This window comes from Colletes gigas, unplaced genomic scaffold (assembly GCF_013123115.1).
Source record: "Colletes gigas isolate AHSC1104 unplaced genomic scaffold, ASM1312311v1 Colletes_gigas_Sc00002, whole genome shotgun sequence".
Lineage (NCBI taxonomy): Eukaryota > Metazoa > Arthropoda > Insecta > Hymenoptera > Colletidae > Colletes > Colletes gigas.
Window position 1 is genome coordinate 3,556,750 of NW_025106631.1, and position 22,323 is coordinate 3,579,072.

The window sequence follows — 22,323 nt, forward strand, 5'->3', positions numbered from 1 at the left end:
GTAACGACACGTAAAGGTGTATCGACAGTTAAGATGTATCGTCACGATCGAGGTTATGTGATCAATCTGTCCGCCCTGAAAATTGACGAAATTAACAAAATTTCAAATCGTTCTGGAAAAATTATTTTTTGTTGCGGGGGTTAATTGTAATCATTTTCGGTGAACAGACGCACCCTCGAATTCCTACGCAGATTCGAGAAAAAAATTCGAGCAAATGCCGAAAATTTGCGTTGAAATTAAAAAGTTTCAAACCTTTCTAAAAAAATTATTTTCAGTTGCAGTGGTTAATTGTAATCATTTTCGGTGAGCAGACATACCCTCGAATTCCTACGCACTTTCGAGAAAAAAATTCGAGTAGGTGGACAAATTTTTCGTCGAAATTGAAAAAATTCAAATCATTCTGGAAAAATTATTTTTGATTGCGGGGTTCAATTACAATCATTTTCGGTGAATAAATGCACCCCCGAATTCCTACGCAGATTCGAGAAAAAAATTCGAGCAGGTGCTGAAAATTTGCTGCGAAATTAAAAAGTTTCAAACCTTTCCAAAAAAATTATTTTTAGTTGCAGTGGTTAATTGTAATCATTTTCGGTGAGCAGACATATCCTCGAAATCCTACGCACTTTCGAGAAAAAAATTTGAGTAGGTGGGCAAATTTTTCGTCGAAATTGAAAAGTTTCAAATCATTCTAGTAAAATTATTTTTAGTTGCAGGGGTTAATTGTAATCATTTTCTGTGAATAGACGCAGCCTCGAATTCCTACCCACTTTCGAGAAAAAAATTCGAGCAGATGCTGAAAATTTGCGTCGAAATTAAAAAGTTTCAAACCTTTCTAAAAAAATTATTTTTAGTTGCAGGGGTCAATTGTAATCATTTTTGGTGAGCGGACATACCCCGAAAATCCTACTCACTTTCGAGAAAAAAATTTCCTTACCGAGAATATGTCTGACCAGAAATGGTTCCCCCGAAATTTCATGCGTTTGTTTAAATCGTCATAACTTTCGAACGAGTTGGAGGATTTTAACGTTTCGGGATGCAAACGACGCGTATTTTGTTAAAGAATATTTAGAAATTCCAACAACGTCCAACGACAAATTCCAACACTAATTTACGGAGAATGAAAGATCCGCGTGAAATAAATATGCACAGAGACATCTTTTAAAGATGCACCAAGGAGAAACGATTTTCGTAACGCCTCCTTTGCAAATATTAAATTGTTAGACAAAGGAAAGTTGATTCCAAAAATCAACATTCACAGCGTACATTTTTTTTTTTCTTTTTGGTTTCGTCGAGATTTGTTCCGGGCGTTGTTTTCGCAGCCAAAATATTAGCGATCCCTCGAGGGGCGGAGCTACAAAAGGGATGGCGAATTTTGGTTAACCACGTAATGGATCGAATTCCGTCGTCGCTGCACCGCTCGCGTGTATTTTAGCGGGGCACGGGGATTCACCAGCGATTCCGTCTGCCGTGAAACCGCACGTCAGGTCACGATCCCGAATCTTCGGGGACCGTTAATGGTCCAAGGCACAAAACGATTTACCGCGAAAATTTGCCCGGAGTTCGGTCGCGCCGTGAAAACGGGCGTCCATTTGTTTGTCGAATTCACGATCTACCCCCACCCTCCCCCCCCCTGGTCCAATCTCGGTTCGTTGATTTTTATTCGTTTTACGGCCCACCTACATACGTTCCAGCTAATATAAAAAATTACCATTTATCGGAAGAGGCTTCGAGAAACTTTTTTTTAAAGCGAAAACTTACGAAATTGAATCACACTGTGTATTTACGCTGTTAACCCCTTGGTAGATATAATAACAAAACTGTTAGGAAACTTGTTAGAATAAACGTGAGGTGGCTGGGGGTTCAAATAACAAACCCACGATCTACCCCAACAATTATTAAACAGTTTATTTCACACGTAGGTAAAAATTGTTATCAAAACTGGCTTCGCAAACGCGACGACGTCTTAACCAGACTCGGTGTCTAAAATAGACTGGGGGTCTTCCTTCTAACGTCCCTTCGATATATGCAATTTCTTACAAAAAACAAATTCAAAGAAAATTAAACGATATTGAAAGGTTGCGTTAAGTATAGATTAAAGGGAAAATATCTAAAATATCTTACACTTTGTAAAAAGACGACTATTTTCTTGAATAAAACTAAGGATTATGATTTGGGGAAGCTATAACCTTCGAGGGGGAATGAAAAAATTGCTAGCCTGGAAATGCTCGATGGGAACAAGCGTCATTAATGAAGATGGCCTGAACAAAGGCAGTAAACGTTTTGGATGATCGGTCCGCATTTGTCAATGAATAAAGGAATCTCTCCGAGCCACCGAAACACAGCCAACGGATATTTTTTGGTCAATGGGGGATGGTCGAGCCCCCCCCCACCACCCACATACCCCCGTTGGCCGCTATCGGTCGAGTTTTTTTTTTCGAAACACGTCGAAAAGCAACGAGTCGCGTCGACGCGCCAGCGAAAATATCGAATTTCGGTTCAACGTTGTTGCAACCATCCCCCCCTGCCCCCCTCGTCGATGATTGAAATTTGATAGAGCAAAGGGTAACCTTTAACCCCCTTTGATTGGCTGTCAAAGGCCCGATCGAATTTAACGAACAGTGAGAACCCGTTTCGAGCCCTTAACTCCGTCAAGAACGATGCGAACGGAATTTTAATAATGTTTCCTTCGATTTTTAATCACGGTTGCTCGAAACTAACGGGGGAACATGACTGTTCGAAAGTTCGGTGAAAAAAAAAATTTTAAATCATTCTAAAAAAATTATTTTCGGTCGGGAGAATCAATTACAAGCATTTTTGGTGAATACACATACCCCCGAAATCCTATGCAGTTCCGAGAAAAAAATACGAGAAACTGCCGAGACTTTATGGTGAAATTAAAAAATTTCAAATCGTCCTGGAAAAAATATTTTCAGTTGCAGAGGTCAATTACAAGCATCTTTGGTCAAATGACATACCTCCGAAATCCTATGCAGTTCCGAGAAAAAAATTCGAGAAACTGCCGAGACTTTATGGTGAAATTAAAAAATTTCAAATCGTCCTGGAAAAAATATTTTCGGTTGCAGAGGTCAATTACAAGCATTTTTGGTGAATACACATACCCCCGAAATCCTATGCAGTTCCGAGAAAAAAATTCGAGAAACTGCCGAGACATTATGGTGAAATTAAAAAATTTCAAATCGTCCTGGAAAAAATATTTTCAGTTGCAGGGGTCGATTACAAGCATCTTATGTCAAAAGACATACCTCCGAAATCCTATGCGGTTCCGAGAAAAAAATTCGAGAAACTGCCGAGACTTTATGGTGAAATTAAAAAATTTCAAATCGTCCTGGAAAAAATATTTTCAGTTGCAGGGGTCGATTACAAGCATCTTATGTCAAAAGACATACCTCCGAAATCCTATGCAGTTCCGAGAAAAGAATTCGAGAAACTGCCGAGACTTTATGGTGAAATTAAAAAATTTCAAATCGTCCTGGAAAAAATATTTTCAGTTGCAGGGGTCGATTACAAGCATCTTATGTCAAAAGACATACCTCCGAAATCCTATGCAGTTCCGAGAAAAAAATTCGAGAAACTGCCGAGACTTTATGGTGAAATTAAAAAATTTCAAATCGTCCTGGAAAAAATATTTTCGGTTGCGGGGGTCAATTACAATCATTTTTGGTGAATACACATATCCCTGAAATCCTACCCATTTTCTAGAAAAAAATTCAGCATGGACAGAACTTTAAACGTTAATAACTTTTTAACAAAGCCTCCGTCAACAAATTGGCATTCTTCACTATCGTCCTATTTTGGCCTATATTTTCACGTAAAGCCACTATAATTCATTATTCCCTCGCGTCATCATTTTAAGGTAATTTAGTTTCTAAATACGTTAAGTAAAAATCATGTCATCCAGGGCTGTAGAAGTACAGGGTACAAAGGTCTTCGTGATTTTCTTATCAAAGCGGAAACCGTGTTGTTGAAGGGCCACCTGTGCACGTTTTCGAACGATCTCGAAACAGACCACGGAGAACGATTCGCAACCGCGTGTCGACGTGTTCGAAAGTTTCCATTTCTCTTCGCGGACAAGTAATTCCGCCTAAGGGGGTACGAATTAAGCTCGCCCGTCCCTTTCTCGCCCAAGTTTCCCGGGCGTTCGAACCGTAGGGGAATCCTACGTGCAACGAATCCAGCGGGGTAGCGGAACAGTCGCGAGTAGAGAGTTCCTCTTCTTTCCGGCCAAAGTCTCTTTAGAAAAAAGCCTCGGGGGAGTCGGGCAGAAAAAAAAAGAAGAGGAACGGGGGAGGACAAATTGAATCCGTTCCTAATTGCAGGGGCATTCTGGCCGAAACGCTTATTAGCTCTGATTGCAGAAGAGGTCGTTCGCCGGGGGCGCATCCTGCACGCGGCGCTAAGTCTCCGTCGCTTGCCAAGTGCAATGCGACAAGATCTCGAAACAAAGGGGTTGATTCCGATTCCAGCCTGGCTGCCAGATCGTTCCCACACCCCCCAGTCGACCCTCGAATTTTCGGGGAATTCTTTGCGACCGTCGTCTATCGTTCCGCGCGAGCATATCCCGCGCGAAACAATACCTCGTTTACACGGTTAATTCCGAAGGAATCGAACAACCCCCCCTTGAAAACTCTCTATCTTCGATAATACCGCGAACCAGACGCGAGCAACATTACAAATTCCATCAATGATCGAACAAAAATTTGTTTTTTGGACACTCTACTTTTTGTTGGCGCGTTCTCTCCGATATTTGTGAGTTTTAGTGTTGAAACATCCAAGGAATTGCTTGAGAATCTTTCGATATTAAATTTTTATTGAAAAATTGCTGCCAATCAGACACTAGCATTTTATTCGTTTAATTGGTACGTGTATTAAAATTTATTTTCGTACAATATTTGAGAATCTTTCGCGTTCGTTTATCACGGAATTTTAATTTTAAACTTTGCAACGGGCGATTACGTGAAAATGGACGCGATTAGAAACCCCCATACGAAATGAGAATATGTCTGTTGGATCCTACTATGGTATTTCGATAAATTTATTTCGTTATCAGGGGCTCCAAATTTATATATATTTCCTCGTCAAGTGTTCTGTATAACAAAAAAAAAAAGAATTGAAAGGGTGAAACGGAGAACGTTGTTGCACCGCGTATTAATTCTACGAGAAAAACGGGGGTGGAAAAAAGTCCCGGGGGCGCGGACATAATTACTGGCAACGTGCCCCCGAGAGTTCCGTCGATTCGCGAATGCGAAAGCGCGTTTATTAATTCCGCGGCGTAAGCGTATCGCGTAAACGCGGAGTTACAACTTGCTGGAAACGCGTCGACGGAAACTATTCAAACTCGATAATAACGGCGATGTCGCGGCGAACGGGGGCGGCGAGCTGGACAAGTGGATGTGGAAATTGCGACGAATCGACTTGTATCGGCGATGCCTCGAAACTTCGCCTCGTTCGTCATCCGAAAATACAGACACTTCCGGGGGGGGTGGAATATACACCCTAATATTTTCTCCAATCCTCGGGGGATGGAAAAAATATTTTTTGAAATAAAAAAAAAATTCAAATTATAACTAATTTTCATTGGATGTCCGGGAAATTAATTCGATGGTTCAAAGAGCGTGTAAAATATTTTTTTTCACGAGCACAAATTTGGGGGAGATATTTGGGTGGACCACCCCCTGTACGACGATATGTATTTTCGATTAATTCGATTTTTATATTAGTTTGTTCATGAACGCTACATTTTTTACTGTGATTCAGACAGTGGGTAATTTTTCTACCATTTGAGACTAGGGGAAAATGTTTCGGTTATAAGTATACCTATATTGGTTCTCTATTGAATTAAAAACCCTGTTAATAGCTGGGATAAGATACTGCAAATAACAGATAACAGACATAGTTGTTGACGGTTGAATCGAGATTTTTGTGTATCAACGTGTCGCATTGGGGCACGTTGAGTTCTATTTACTCTCGGTGTCTAAAGGCAGAGGGTGACAAAATACAGTTAGGAATCATTGGACAAAAATAAGGAGAAATTTTAAACTGAATGACTTGTCCTCACATTGGGACAAATTAAGTTGCGATACGAGCACTAAATTTCAAATTTACGTTGCAAGGATGCACTTTAGTTCAATTCACCCTTGATGCATAAGAACAAGGGGTGAGAAAATATAGTTAGAAATACTCGAGAAAAATAGGGGAAAAATTTCAAACTGAACGACTTGTCCCCCACATTGGGACAAATTGAGTTGCAATACGAGCACCAAATTTGGTCCAATTTACCCTCGGTGCATAAAGACCATGGGTGGCAGAATACAGTTAGGAAAGCTGAGAATCCGAACGACCAAACTTCTGGCTGAGTCTCTGTAAATACCGCGTGGCAGAATTTGCCAAAGGATAACCCATTAGGAACAGTAGATTGTCTTACCTTGCAATGGGTGCAGTTGAAGATGACCGAATAGGGCTGAGCGCAGTCGTATCGCGCCAGCACTTCCTCGAACTCACAATGTAATCTCGCGGCTAACGCATCGACGAGCAACAGCTTGTCCAGGGCATCGGCGCACTTCTGGCCACCATTTAGCACGTTCTCGAGCGGACCGCCCTTGCCGGGTGCCAGGGCGTTGACCACCGCGTGCTCGCAGCAGTGCCGCAGACGCAACCCGCTCGTGAACCAATATCGATTCTCCCTCGGGGTTAAAAAACTTCGCGTACTGCTCCGGCCAAAATCATCCCGACAGATGTCCCTCTTATGCGACTCCTCGAGATAAAAAAGGCACTGTTCCGGAGCCGTCCGTACGCCATCGGGTCTCCCGCGACCGTTTCCGTTCTTCGTACCACCGCCGTTCGACCCGGTACGGTCCTCGTCGATCGACCAGCTTTCCCTCATCCTCTCTGTGACCTCGACCTTCTCGATCACACGCCGGAACTCGTTCGTGTCCGCGTCCGCGTCCCCGTCGTCGATCGTGCAGGCGTTCGGGCAGTTCTTGGGCACCTCCGGTGGTCCGCAGCTACCCTGAAGATCGGCCGGCGCTGGTCCCGCCAGGTCGCAGGCCGATAGCCAAGGATTCACTTGGTTCACCTCCCAGCTGTATTCGTTGTAAGGATGCGTCGGCTCGTGCTCGTCCCGAAACGATCCCTCGTCATCCGCCTCCTCTCTCCGATCTTGCCGCGTTTGCTCGTGACGCGCGCGACGGCAACGCTCGTCGCTCGACACCGACATCGACGAGGTGGCGTGCTGCGGGTCGCTACGTCGATGGCGAATACCCGCGTCGTGGCCGCCGAGGGACGTACCGTGACCGAGTCCCTCGGGACTCGTCGAGGACACCAACGGCCAAGCAAGCAGATACAACACGAACAACAATCCGTACTTGGTCGCGCGCGAATTGGACAGCCTGGTTGGTCTCCCGTTGGCGATCGGCTCCTGGAACCGGGCAGTGTGGTCGACTCGCGCGGCGGTCCCGGCGCGTCGTCGCGTTTGGTACGCGTCGCGATCGTCTCGAGGGTTGCCGCGTGACGAGCCGGCGGTGTCGTTGTAGGCAGTGTAAGCGGCGATCGGGTCGCTCGCGACAGGGATCCGAGGTCGATCGTGGACGCGTCCCGTCCGTAGGTTCCATGGTGTTGTCGGCGCGTGGCCGCGGCGCGACGCGGACGAGGAAGATGGACCGCGACGGCGAACGGGACCGTGCGTGACGTAAAAGGCAGTGGCGTTTCCGGTATCAGGGCCATCGGGGCCGTCCCGAACCGACGCGAACCGACGACAGGGCAAGCAACCGGTCGATGGAAGCTCGAAAGGCAAGCTCGTGGAGGAACGATCGTCGTTCCCGTTGCTCCGGTCGTTCGACGTGGGTGGTCCCGTGAATCCGGGCGGATCGAGCCGCATGGGCACGAGGAGCTCGGGAACGCTAGCGTCCCCCGTTCGTACCGATGGTGGTCGTCGTCCCGGTCGACGATCGTAAACCAGCGCGGTGGTGGGCCAGCCGTCTCGTTGGTTCGGTGGTTGTTGGAGCTCCGGCGGTACCGAGGCCCTGGACGATCCGGATTCGCGTGCTCGTCGTCTGGTTGCAGGAGGTCCCGCATCGCTGCCGCCGAAGCTCGAGGCCCGTCCTCGTCGTCGTCGTCTTCGTCGTCGTCGTCGTCGTTCTCCTCGTTCTCTGGCTCCTCGTCCTCCTCTCGATCGTCTCGGTTGTATCGCGCGTACCGCACGCGAGACGAGCCGCCGACGGCTCGAAGAACGAGTCCTCGTCCAGCGCCAATAACCACCGGCGGTACGCGGCGTCGGCGACCGGTCCGTCGGACGATGCCTCCTCCCGCGTACGATCGAGACGATCGTTCTCCGTTGGAGCAGCGTCAGCCCCGCTCGTTGATATCCCGGAGCCGATAGCCGGGTCGGCGGGGCCCTTAGAAGTCCCCCTGTAGCAGACGCGAGGTACCCCTCGGACGTTCTCCACGATGGTCCCGTCGATCGTCGACCGGCAAAAAGAACGCGCACTCGACGCACTCGAGATCCTCGTGCCACCGCCTCCTCCTCCTCCTCCAGGTACGATCCGACGCTTCCGTCTCTTCCTTCTGTTGCGCCACCTGCGTTTCCAGCTCCTTGTGCCGCACGCCCTCGTTCGCGATCTCGCCTTGGCCCTCCCGACGACCGTGGCCGCGATCTCGACGATACCGACGATACCGTTCCCTCTGGTTCTGCCTCCTCTCGACGTACCAGTTCCCGTCGTCGGTCTGCTGCCAGGTGGTGGCCGCCACTTCCGACACCGTCGCGGCGCAGCGACCACACCGGGAACGGCAGCTCTCGACAACAACGACCAGCAGGGCACCGAGGACCGCGAGGACGACGACGGCCGCCGTCGTTGCTGCTGCTGCTGCTGCGCCTGCTGCGCCGGCAGCGCCGGTGACCACGACGCCGACGCCGCTCGTGCCGAGGACAACGGAGACCTGAGACCTCTCGACCGGCGAAAGCACCTGGACACCGTAGTCCCCCTTCCGAAGCTCGCCAGCTCCCAATACCGGACACCGAGGTTCATGCTGCATCCTAAACTACCAGCCCTTCGCCCGTTTCTTCGCACCCTCGGGTCGTCCTCGATGATCACGCTTGCCGGCGACACGGCAACGCGTACCACCGTGTCAACCGCGACGGTCTACGGGCCACCGGGGACGGTACGCTCGCTCCTTCCCATTGCTTCGACTTCATGGACACACCCCCGTGTGCTCGGTAGGGCTACGGGTAGACGGACACCCAACACCCCAAACACCTCGTTCCAACTATTTAACGACGGATATACATATATATATATGTATGTATCTCGAACGAGGAACTTGTGCTCTCGGAACACCAACCACCGAATTCCTTCCACGGACACGAAAAGTGAGGTTATGCTCCGCTACCCTCGGCGATGGTACCGCGCACCAGGATCCGCGCGGGAGAGCACGCGCGCGCGCGCGCCGCCGAGCGCGCGCACGGCTCCTCTACTCCGTGACGGCGACTCTCCGGACGACGATAAACGGCGACGAGAGGACCGTTGTCGGATCTCTCGTTCTTCACGACCCTGTTCACCAAACCGACGACTGCTCGAACGTTCCTCCTCCCGGTTCCTGGTTACTGGTTCCTGATTCCTGGTCCCTCCTCGCGATCCACTCCTCTTATCCGACGATTCCACTCGATTCCACTACGAACGGACGGATTCCGAGATTGGTCGGTCTGCCGTGGCTGGTTCGATCGGTTGTGTATCGTTGACGCGGAGAAGAGCAGTCCGGATCGCTCCTCGTGGCGGCCGTTCCGCGTTTACTCTCCAACCGACGGTGGCGCACCTTCGATAATCGCGTCTCGTCGCAGAGAGACGCGTCCGCGGAGAGAATGATTTGCACGCGCGCCGTAGTGGCTTCGTCCCGCGCGAGCCCAGGCCCCGAGGTTTCGACACGCGCGCGCCCCTCAGCACCGCCGCCGTTAGCGCAGCATCCTGCCAGTAAAATCCGTGTCTCCGTAGTCCGCACCTTGGCTACCAATTTTCGAAGGAGAGGGACAAGGGCGTCGTTCGCGACGTACGAGGAGAGGTCTCTCGACGAATCCACTTTTCGCGCCCCGAGAGCCCGCGACCGAGAGCACCGCACCGTCCGTCCTCGCGACGACGAGTCGAAATTCCCTTTTTCGAGCCTTTTCCCCTACCCTCCTCCCCCTTCTCTCCTCCCTACCCGACGCACTATCTCTCTCTCTCTATGTCCTCCTTGTTCCGTGCGCGGCACCCCTCGTACCCCCCGAGGCACGGTCCCGCGGTTTAATCGTCCCGCGAGCAAGGTTGTCCCGCGAACGCGTTACGGCCAGTCACAGGCCACGGCACCCGTACGCACGACTCCTCTCTCTCCACGCACGGTACACACTTCTTTTTTTGGTTCGGGGGGGTGTCGTGCGCGCGTGACACGGTAACACCGACCCCGTGTAGCCGCGCACCAGCAACTGCGCGGTTCTGAGGACACCGAGCGTACCCGGAGCGGGTCCCTCTTCGAGAGACGACGGAAACTTCGCTGCGCCTTCGCTCCTCTCTAGGCCTTTCTGTCTTTCCAACTCGAAAGCGCGCGCGCGCGTGCCCCGCACGCACTCACACATCCAACGGCGCGCGCCCGAAATTCTCCTTCGTTCTATCCCCACCGTTCCACGACCACGCTCCACCGACCCCCGTAACCCCTCTGGTTCGCCCCTTCCTTGCTCCCGTCTCTCTCCGACTCCCGTCTATCTCCCGCTACTTTTCACCCTCGAGCTTTTCTCTCTCCACCCTCCCCCCCCCCCCCTGTCCGCGCCGCCCATCTCCATCCTCCCTCCCCAACTCATGCGCGTCTCTATCTCCCACAGAGCTATCTATCGCCCTCCGGTGCGTGCATCCACGGTAGTCGTAATCACCGGTGGATCTCTTTTGCAGGGAGAAAGCTTGCGCGCGCTCTACCATCCACCCTCTCTCTCTTGCTCTTCCCGTTCCCGTTACCCCTCTAACCGTTGTATCCGTTTCCGTTCCTCGCGAGCAGCCACCGACCGTAGCGACTCGCCGGCGCGCGGATTCTTTCCGGGAATCCGCTACGAATCGACTACACGACCGTGTTTGGTACCTTCTCGGTCCCATCAGAGAGGAACGGCGCGTCGAGGAACGAGACGGTACGGAAAAGTGTCGCCAGGACCGCCATCTTCCTTTTTGCCGTTCCCGTCCCGGGTAGCTTCGCCACCTTCGCCTCGATTCTACCCTTCGTTCCCCTCCCCCCCTACTCCGCCAACGACCCTCGATGCCCTTGCCACCCGCCTCCGGACTCTCTTTCTCCGCGGCATTCCCCTGGATCGCTTTTCGGCTCCTCGACGCTCCTTCCTCCGCACCCGCCCGCGCAGCATCCGCGACACCCCCTCCTCCGCCCCTGGTACTCGGTTCACCCCCCCTCCAACCCTCCCAACGGGGGTTCGTCCGTCCTTCTCCGCGTGTCTTTCCGTCTCTCGGGCTAAAAACAACGGTACACACGCCGCCGGTTGCCTTCTGCCCCCGTGCAGACCGCCCGTTCCCACCACCGTCGACGACCGTCGACTCCGCCGCGTCTCCCCTCCTCGCTGTTTCTCGCGCTGCCCTGAAACCCCACCCCGATATACCCTTCTGTGTCTACCCTCGAACGATTCCCACCGTGCACGCCTCGATTCTCGCGGAACGCTCTTTCGTCACCGTCCTCCTCCTCCGCTCTTCGAGAACGGAGGAGGAGGAAGGGTGGTTGAAGAAGAAAAAAAAAAAAAATTAGAGAAATCGAGATCGGTTAGCGGGGAAGATCTCCGATCTCCGATCTCCGGGGGGGTGTCCCGCGAGTTATTCCGACGTGTTCCCGGGGTTGTGTCGGATACTCCGTCCACGCGACGCGACGCCGTCGGCTTCGATCGACGCGCGAGGTCGAGAGGCTGAGAAAGACCGACGGAGATCGCGTAGGCAACCCCCCTTCGGGCTACGACTTCGCGCCTCGGTTCTCGGCCGACCTAATACCATCGAGATCGAGTGGAAAAGTAGTTATAATTGCTCGCCGCGACCGGACGCGAGTCGCCCCCCTCCGCTCGATTCCGATGGCCTTCGCTCTGTTCGCTGGCCTACCTTTTTTTTTTCTTTTTTTCCCCCCCTCCCCCAGATCCCCTCGACACGGCGATGCGCCGAGTTTGCAGGGGTTGGATCGCACCGAATCGCGATATAGGAAACGCCGCAAGAGCCCCAGCGATCTGCTCGACTCCTGTTTCTTACCCCCTTTTTCCTCGAACAATTCCTTCTTCGACGGGTCCACGCAATTGTTACAAGTCATAACTCTCTGTGGCGTTGCTTCGCTGCGGGTAGGAACTCGTGAGAATCGTAGGAGGACAGAAAAGGAAAGTAGGGGGCGCGTTTCGTCCGGGGCCTGCCAGTGGACTCATCAGTAAGGCTTTCTAGCAGGCCCTGCCTTAGAAGACTGGGATATTGGGAAGTCGTTCGAGGAATGTATATGTATACACAGGGGTCGGTCGAGTGCTTGTGAGAGCGCGAGCCCTCTGGCGGCGAGCATGGGAGGCGACGCCACAACTCCGTTATTATTGCATTCACGAAAAAATGCCAAAGGAGAAAGGTAAATGGTTCGAAGTGCACTACATCCGTAGGCCTTTAAATTTTTTTTCGATGCAGCAGTGCATGTGCAATTAACAATTGCATAATTTCTTTAAATAGAAATGCATATTTTTTTTTACACAGATCGATTCTTTTCTTCATTCTGCGTAAAAAATGATTAGAGTACCATGGCCAAAAAATTATTGGATCTCGAGATATTTTCGAAAAATGTCTTTATAATATATAAAGTATATCTCGAAAATAATCTCGAGATCCAATAATTTTTTGGCCATGGTACCCTAATCATTTTTTACGCAGAATGAAGAAAAGAATCGATCTGTGTAAAAAAAAATATGCATTTCTATTTAAAGAAATTATGCAATTGTTAATTGCACATGCACTGCTGCATCGAAAAAAAATTTAAAGGCCTACGGATGTAGTGCACTTCGAACCATTTACCTTTCTCCTTTGGCATTTTTTCGTGAATGCAATAATAACGGAGTTATGACTTGAAACAATTGCGTGGACCACCCTGTATACAGGGTGTCTCACCCGATTTTGACATCTTGATTTTCTCGCTATTGTTACCCGTAACAAAAAATGTTTCAGCGGAGGCTTGAATGGTATCGAGTGGAGCATATTCTGATGTTATTAGTTTTTTCCGTGAGTGGACGCGTAAAGGTCATACAAAGGTCAACTTTGTTTTTTTAAATGGAACGAGGTATTTTTTAATACATCGATCGATTCAGCTGGACAATCGTTATAAAAAAGTACTAACTGTGTAACGTCGAAAAATTAGTAGTTCGGGAGATATTTCAATTTAAATAATTCTAAACAATTCATGTTTTTTCGACACTGTGGCTAATACGGGGGCACAGTTGTTCAAATTCTTTGCACATTAAAACGCGGAATTCTTTTGTCAAAAGGCTGGCAACGGTGTTGCAAAGCTTCCCTGGTGTTGCTACGTTTTTTTTCGAATTTTCTCGCGTCGAAAAGTCGAAACTCGCGAAATATCAAGACACCCCGGTCGATATTATTTAAACTCGAATGTAAAGATAATAATTGACAAAGAGATATGGTTCGATGAACCTGGGCGTGGATTTCTAAGGGACCAACAACGCGAATAATGTCTGTTTAAACGCGACGGTAAATTACGCTTTATCGGGAAATAGAATCGTCGTGATTAATTAGCTGCTTGGTCCTCCTGTGCGCGAAAACGAATGGCGACTTTGAAAATCTGCTGATGCGGCGATACCGAGGGCACGAATGATATCGTCGCGCTTGTGATGTTCGATGATCCGAACTGCGATCGATATCTCTTGCTGTTTGTCGAATACCGGTCTCTGGATTTTCTAGTAATTGCAGCCAGCGCGTAAACGTTGCGAACGGACCTTAAAAACCAAACGAAATTAAACCACACAGGTATTATTTTCCAAGAAATCGGACACGAAAAGCCTCCGTACCTTTTCCTCTTCTTCTATGTCCGTTATCCGCGTACTCGTAAACACAGTATTACCGAGGCATTCCTAATCCGTGCAGTCTATGGCGTGCATTATTCATTTCTCCATAGAATTTCGATTCGAACGAACGGATTCGGGAATAATTCATTGTTATGTGCATATCCTCCCCCTCTTCTCAACCCCTTGCACTCCCGAATTATATTTCAATTTTGTTTTATTTGAAATTTACGTTCATTAAAAAATAGAGCAATTTGAACAGGCAGAGGGACAAATAAATTCAATTGGATATCTGTTTTATTTATAACTACTGTAGGCATTCGGGCATTCGATGTTTGAATTGCCGTTTACCGTTTGTGAGAACAGTTGAGTCCCCTAACGACGGCCGAAAACTATTGTGTATTAGAAGTAAATTGACCGTTAAACAAGATTGACGTGTTTTATTCGCGGTCATTGCTCGCCATTAATTTTATTTCTATTTCGCATTCTTCTACACTACCATGCCCTGTCTCGACCTTGTGCAAATGCAATTTATGACGAGACGATCGTCCTGACATATATATCCGCGATAATGCAATTCTCTCGCGAGAAAGCGCTCGAGAAGCTTCGCCACCTGGCGGTAACATCGCAGTACTGCGAATACGACCTCTATGTAGAAATCCAAAATTAAGCCGATTTTCAAGAATTATTTCGAAGGATAAAGAATTCATAAATATTTGTAAGGTTTCGAGGACTATTTGGAATATACTTCGATTTCATTTTGCAATTTTTTTTGTTCGAATAGAATGCAAAATGGCAGAGATACAGTATGATTTGCTAGAGACGTTGCAAGACGTCTTTTGAAAACGGTGTAGACTCTAGTGTCGGTTTTTATTGTTCGAATCTGCTAAATGGATGAACCGAAGATATCGAAAGAAAATTAAAAATTGGAAAAATGGCAGACCTCGGAGCAAAAAGCTTAATATTTCAGAGAAGACTTGTATTCGTTTTTGCATTAAAAATGAGGTTAACTTCCGTGACTTTTAACTTACTTTTAAGTTCATCCACGAGACATTACTACCATTAAAATGTGTATTAAATTTCAGTCGGACAAGTTGAGTAGTTTTCGAGTAATCGTGTACACCGATTTTGAACTTGGCGAAAAAAGAAGTTTCGAGTGAATCGCGTTTTAAAGTTTCGACAAGAGAAATATGTATGATTTTGTGGCTTTCTGGCTGATCTGCTATTCCAGTACCGTATAATGATCCTTCTGCTTCCTCGAAATAGTCATTTTGCTCGAGCTGCACGAAAGAACGAATACAAATCTTCTTTGAAATATTAAGTTTTTTGCCCCCGAGGTCTGCCATTTTTCCAATTTTTAATATTCTTTCAATATCTTCCGGTTCATCCATTTACTATTGTTATATACTAATCATATCTTTTAGAAGACAACTTGGGATGCTTCTAGCAAATCATTCTGTATCTCCGCCATTTTGTATTTTATTTGAACAAAAAAAAAATTGCAAAATGAAATTAAAGTATATTCTAAACAGCCCTCAAAACCTTACAAATATTTATCAATTCTTTATCCTTCGAAATAATTCTTGAAAATCGGCTTAATTTCGGATTTCTACATAGAGGTCGCCCCTTAACAGTCCCGGCCACCGGTCAGAAGATCATTCGATAGCTTTCTACCTAAAATTCCGATATTATTCGTTCTCGTTACGATTATATCGAAGGGGACCCAAAAAATAGCTAATCTTCCACTCACTAACACGTTCACCGGCAGATCAAAACAGTATAATATTTTGCAAGAGTAAAATTTTGATTTTAGACCATTGTAACCTACATAACCTAAAATTTGTTTCAGTACTTATTTCCATAACCTTGTTAACATTCACAAACTCTGTTCAAATTTATTTCCCTCGACGTCTGAACGTGAGAATTAATTTCTCGAGTATAATAATGATAAATCCTGTCAGCCATTTATGTTTGACGTGGCAGTCAAAATGATGCTTCCTAAATATCAGTCGATTCGATCGTCCAATCAGGACCGTATCTACTACCGTGGAATTAAAAAGTTTCTCACGCGTAGTAAAACGTAGGGAAACACGTACTAAAAATCGAGATGCGCGATTCCTTCTCGAGACCTGCGCGAGACGAAAATTTCATTACGGATAAAAATAATTCCCAGGCTCGCCTCGAACCACCCGGCTTCCAAGGGTTCGTGGCGACCGTATCGTGGATATTTTGCAACCGGTCGATGGTAAAAAAAGAATCTCGGATAACGCTGGTTCTAGCAATAGCGTACGGGCGGGATAGTTGGTCAGGAGGTTCCTGGATGGAATTTAGGTTTCCCCTACGTACGAGAATAGGGGAGGAGGGGAGATAGAGAACGAGAAGAGTGGGGGGAATGCAAACGGTAACAGTCGAAGAGGGCCGAACGCCGAGATTTAAACGCGTTCCTGACCGCGGGGCCTGCATTATTTTGCAGCTTCGCCACTCCCTCTCTCGACGATCGAAGCGCACTCGATCGACTTCGGGGCTCGCTAATAAAAATACCCCTCGATACGCCGTGAAATCGTATATTCGATTGCGGAATATTTGATCGCGTCTTCCGTCTATTCTGGGACGCAAACGAACCGCGCTCCACCGGAATCCTACGAACCGGCCGTATTTTTACGCGACGATATAACCGTAACCGGTGGCTTCTGCCCGATCGATCGAATCCCTCTGAACGGAACGCGGTCGAGAACCGATCCAGCCTCCTCGAACCGCGGACGATCGATCACGAGGAAGCTGAAAAGTTACGAATCAAGCTTGGGAGGAATTTTCCCGAAGGTCGCGGGGAAGCCAATTACCTCGTCAACGTGGAACGACAGAACGCCACGGCGATGCACACCTGTGCTCTCGATCTGTTCAATTTTTCTCTAACCGTATATAAAGAATCGTCGAATTAGTTTGGATACGGTTGTCCTGCGTTTTAGGGGGCCTTTCTACCTTGTGGGATTTTTAAAAACCGAATTTTTTTTTGCATCGTCTTCTAGCATGTAGTCTCGAAGATATATCTACCAAGTATTAAATTGAAATTCGGAAAACTAACGAAGTTATAACAACTGGACGTGAAACTTTAAAGCTGTTTCGAGAGAAACTACATTTTTCAGCACTGCGTATGTGATAACAAAAAAACTATTCAAGATATCAACATGAAATTTATACAGTATCTTTAGAACTGGTCCCCCTATAGTATGAACTAGGATAGTTGCGATACATGCAATACATTTTCTTTTATTAACAAAAAAGCAACGGAATATATGAAAATATTCACTATTTTATCGTAAAATAGCTACCAATATTGCCATTTTTTGTTTTTTTGAAAAGACCCTCGTTCATGCTATAACCACACTCATCTGTATTAAGAATATCGTTGGTTTTTGGATTTCGAATAACTTGCTTACAAAATACTACCTTACATACTACCATTACTACTACCTTATTGATATTATGCGTTGCAAAAATTCGTAAATATAGCTAAATATATAATAAATGTGTCTACAAAAGCTGGAATTAATCGCTCTTTAATAGGCCCCCCAAAAAAATCGCAAAGAAACATGTATTTTTCGTGCCTACAAGGTAGAATGGTTTTTGGATTTCGAATAACTTGCTTACAAAATACTACCTTACATACTACCATTACTACTACCTTATTGATATTATGCGTTGCAAAAATTCGTAAATATAGCTAAATATATAATAAATGTGTCCACAAAAGCTGGAATTAATCGCTCTTTAATAGGCCCCCCAAAAAAATCGCAAAGAAACATGTATTTTTCGTGCCTACAAGGTAGAATGGCCCCTTAACCCCTTAGCTTGCAATGACCAAGACGTCTCGAAGACGTGACAGGTCTACCGGGGCAAACCTTGGTGTCGCTTCTGCCACGCACAGTTGGAAATTAAATACGCAAGGCAAGGGGGTAAGCGTTGATCAAAGTGTCCCGCGCAACTGAGGAGAAGCTACAATCTCGAGACCCTTCCGCTTACACCCTTGTGTACCTTTCCTCGTTGTAATAGAAAATTAGCAATAATGACAAATAAGTGATCGTTCGATGCCTTTTGGAACGCGAAATCACGATGTCGCGTAAGAATCGACACCTTCCTCGAGCCAGAAAACCCCGCAAAATCGATGGGATTTGTCTTTTCGGGCGTTCGACGGAAGAAGAACGGATAGAAAAGAAACCATCGGATGCAACGAGACCGTGCACGGTCGCCGCCAGAGACGACGAAGTCGTTAACCAAGCGAGCCACGACGAAGGGTCTAAGTGGACGGAACAATGCGTGGGGAGGGGGGAAAGAAAAAAAGAAAACAATCGAATAAACAGGAGCGAAGGAGAGAGAAATAGAGGGATATAGCTTTTCTTCCCCCTCCCTTGGTCTCCCAGTTAAACTGGAATTCCATTCTTCTCGCTGGCCTGGCCAAAACGATTGTTTCAAATTTTATGTCGTCCCGAGTGGCTCGCTATATCTGTTCCCAGCGACTATACCTGCCGATGATGCGACATTAAAGACACAGGGCGCATGTACCGCGTTTAGGTATCCCAGAGAGCCGAGAGCACGTTTCCTTGCGCACGGATCTACGCATACGCGCGAAGGCGTATCCTACAACCAAGGACGTTGCATGCTCTCTCTCTCTCTCTCTTCCCCCTCCCAATCCTCTCTCTTTTTCGCTCAGTCTCTTTCTCTTTCTCTCTCTCTCTCGCTGGGTGATCTCTCGGGTCGAGAGTGTTGCCGTGGAGCGCGCCCGCGCGCATGTCCATGGACGAAGGGAAATTTTCGCGAATCGATAATTCGCGAGCAGCTGCAGCAGCGGCAACGGGTTAGTCACGCGGACGGCTAGCCTATTTGATTGTTACTCGGTCAAGCCGCGTTGGTAACCCCCTGAAGTCACCCTCGTCGCTTTTTACTGCCACTTCTTGCTCTTCTTGAGGGGGGTACACCGGCTCGGGGGCCGTAAAATATTCAGGGGTTCCTTTCCAAAACTCACCGCCGCGTATCCTGCCCCGTTACCCGGTACGGTTGTGTGCCTGTACTGCACACAAACAAGCACACGTCATTCGGGGACATTTTTTACGCCAGTCCGGGGTCCGATTGTTCCGTATCGAGTGGCAGGTTTATCTTGTAGTGGTGTCTCGAACGTCTAGGTGTGAACGCACCATGGAACGGAAGATTCTCTGTACAGTGTTCGGCCATCGAATGGTAATTCTGTAGGTCGAACGGGACGGAGGAGCAGTGATCGAGTCGCGATAGAAAATTCTGTGTTTTTTTATTTCGTCGAACCACCCGTAAATTCTGGCAAAAGTACCTTGACTGTTCGAAATCTTAAGCAACGATATACTCCGTTCGATGGTTACTGGAAACGATTACATGCTACGAACTTTCGTCCTTGAGTATGGTTCGTCCAACCTCGTTCCGGGCTCGCTTCGGGAACTAAACTAAAAAAAGCAAAAATGTAACAAACTGCGTAACGTTCATAGGTTTTTATTTTTAAGGGAGATCGACTATGGAATAAACAATTACGATGGACCTTTTTGTATTGTAGTACAATCCCACTTCGGTGTATATAAACGGCAATATAATTATACATAAGTATCTTGTACGCGACGAGTCTTGATTTCGAGGTTTCCATTCTTTCAACTTCAACTCTGTTGTCTCTTTTTTTTTATTTTTTTACTTTGATGCTGGGGTTTCAGGGACTTTCGTGCATCGCGTACCCTGGAAACGAGCATAGAATGTCTCTGTTGTTCTCGCGAGACGTTTCAGTTGTACCCTCTGCTCCCGTTTCCACCGCACAGGTCCCTCACGCCGTCTCGTAGCGTCCAACTTTGCTTTCGACGCTCGTGCGTTAATTTCTCCAGACGATGTCCGCTCCTTCATCCATTCCACTTAATTTAAATCCAAAACTTGCTCTCGATGCATTCTGTAAATACCGTCGACAAAATTTATAAAATAAAACAGAGGTTTTTATGAATTTTGAATTTCTTGTAGTTTCGAATCGCGTATGTGTGTACGCAACAATTCGTGTAACTCGGAAAAGATACGTGTAAATAGCAAAGTGTCGAACTGGTATGCTCCATAATATTTCCTTCGCAAAATTTCCAAGATGCCCCACTATTTCTCTTCCAGACTAGACTACCCCCTTAAGGGAAAATTTCATTCGAATAATACAAAATGAAACCATCGTAAATTTTTTATTTCTTCATTGTGTAATACTTCATTCTATTTAGATGAGAATTTTGCTCGTCGTCGTCAAGCGCTATCTCTACGATCTGAAAAACTAAACATATGAGTATATTAGTACAGATATAGAAGGTGTTCGGCCACCCGTGGGATTCTAGAGGCCAAAATAAGACGAAAATCAAGAATATCAATTTATTGACTGAGCCTTCGTTAAAAAGTTATTAACAATTAAATTCAAAAATTTCAAATCGTTCTGGAAAAATTATTTTCGCCAGCGGGGGTCATTTACAATTATTTTTGGTGAACAGACATACCTCCGAAATCCTATCCATTTACGAGAAAAAAATTCAGGAAGGTTGACAAATTTTCGGCGAAATTAAAATATTTCAAATTATTCTGGAAAAATTATTTTCGGTTACGGGGGTCAAATACAATCATTTTTGGTCATTACATATACCCCCGAAAACCTACCCACTTTCTAGAAAAAAATTCGAGAAGGTATGAAATTTTTCGACGGAAAAAAAAAATTACAAATCGTTCTGGAAAAATTATTTTCGGCAGCGGGGGTCATTTACAATTATTTTTGGTGAATAGACATACCACCGAAATCCTACCCAGTATCTAGGAAAAAATTCGCGAAGGTGTGAAATATTTCGGCGAAAGAAAAATTTTTCAAATCGTTCTTAAAAAATTATTTTTAGTAGTGGGAGACAATTACAAGTATTTTTGGTGAATACACATACCCCCAAAATCCTACTCAGTTTCTAGAAAAAAATTCAAGAAAATGCTGAAATTTTTCGGTGAAATTAAAAAATTTCAAATCGTTCTGAAAAAAATATTGTTAGATGTGAGGGTCAATTACAATCATTTTTGGTCAATAGACATACCCCCGAAATCCTGCGCATTTTCGAGAAAAAAATTCAGTACTGTCAGAACTTTAAACGTTAATAACTTTTTTAACAAGGCCTCCATTAACAAATTTGTATTTTTGATTTTCGTCTAACACCCTCTATAAATATATAAATGCTTGAAAAAATTAAGAATGCACAATTTTTACAATTGAAGACATTCTTTCGCGTGCATCCTAAAATGGTAAATTCCCTGCCTGTTTTGGAAACCATACAGTACTACCACTCTTGCAACGAGATCGCCCCTATCGTTGTTTAGATTTCTCGTGGCTCTGTCGATTTAAACGAACGTCGTTCGTGCGATTAAAAACCCGCACGAACAACTCGAATTCGACCCGTTCCGGGAATAAAATTTTCTCGAAACCTCTCCACGTGAAATCTGGGTCCCGATTTGATTGCAAGAGGAGTGGCGGTACCGCACTACACGCAAGGGAGGTCTTTTTTCCGCAGAATACTTGTCCCTCGAGAGGGACTCGAAAACACTTCTAAGAACGATACTGTCGGCACGTTGCCAGTGTCGCAATCACCGTACCTGCGCGTCTGCTCCTATAAAAGTTCCAGACGCGAAATCCTGATGGAGGTTATAAAAATTTAACAGTCTCGAAAGCTTAATAACAAAACGCATATTTTTGCGCCGCGCGTCGGGATATATAGGGTCGTAACGCGCGAAATATCCGTTCGAACGTTCCGTGTGTTTTAAGTAAAAGAGTTTAGGACCGCATTAAACGGGATCCTTTATCCCAAATCTATATAGAAAGCGTAAGTTCCGATATAACCTATGCGGTTTAACTTGCTTCGAAACCGCGCTCGACGCCATTTTTACAGTCGCGGGGGGAAAAAAAAAATCACTAAGAACGCGGACTCGTGCGAAAAAAAAAGAGTGCAACGTAAAAATAAATGTTTCGTTTGCGCGCGATATCTCAGAATTGGGTCACCACGCGTACCAGTTTGTTTCTGTACGTACGCAATTCGTTACTTTAATAGCCGTACACCGTGTCCGCTATCGAACGCGAACAAAAACGTTTCGTTCGCAGGAATCTCGACACAAGGCGAGTTACCGGGGCCCCGCTTTAACCAACAAATTAAGAAATGCTTACACGTTACGCCATTTCTACGAAGACATTCGAATTTCATGTACTTTCTTGCTTC

At 46.6% G+C, this 22,323-nt stretch overlaps 1 protein-coding gene across 1 annotated transcript in view; it reads right to left on the reverse strand.

Annotated features, from left to right (window-relative positions):
- Positions 1-7,894, reverse strand: part of LOC122400502 — a 102,958-nt gene extending 95,064 nt beyond the window's left edge. Inside the window, exon 1 of the mRNA XM_043402023.1 lies at positions 6,443-7,894. Coding sequence (XP_043257958.1) covers positions 6,443-7,894 — 1,452 coding nt within the window. The remainder of the gene's footprint in view (positions 1-6,442) is intronic.
- Positions 7,895-22,323: the final 14,429 nt, after the last annotated feature.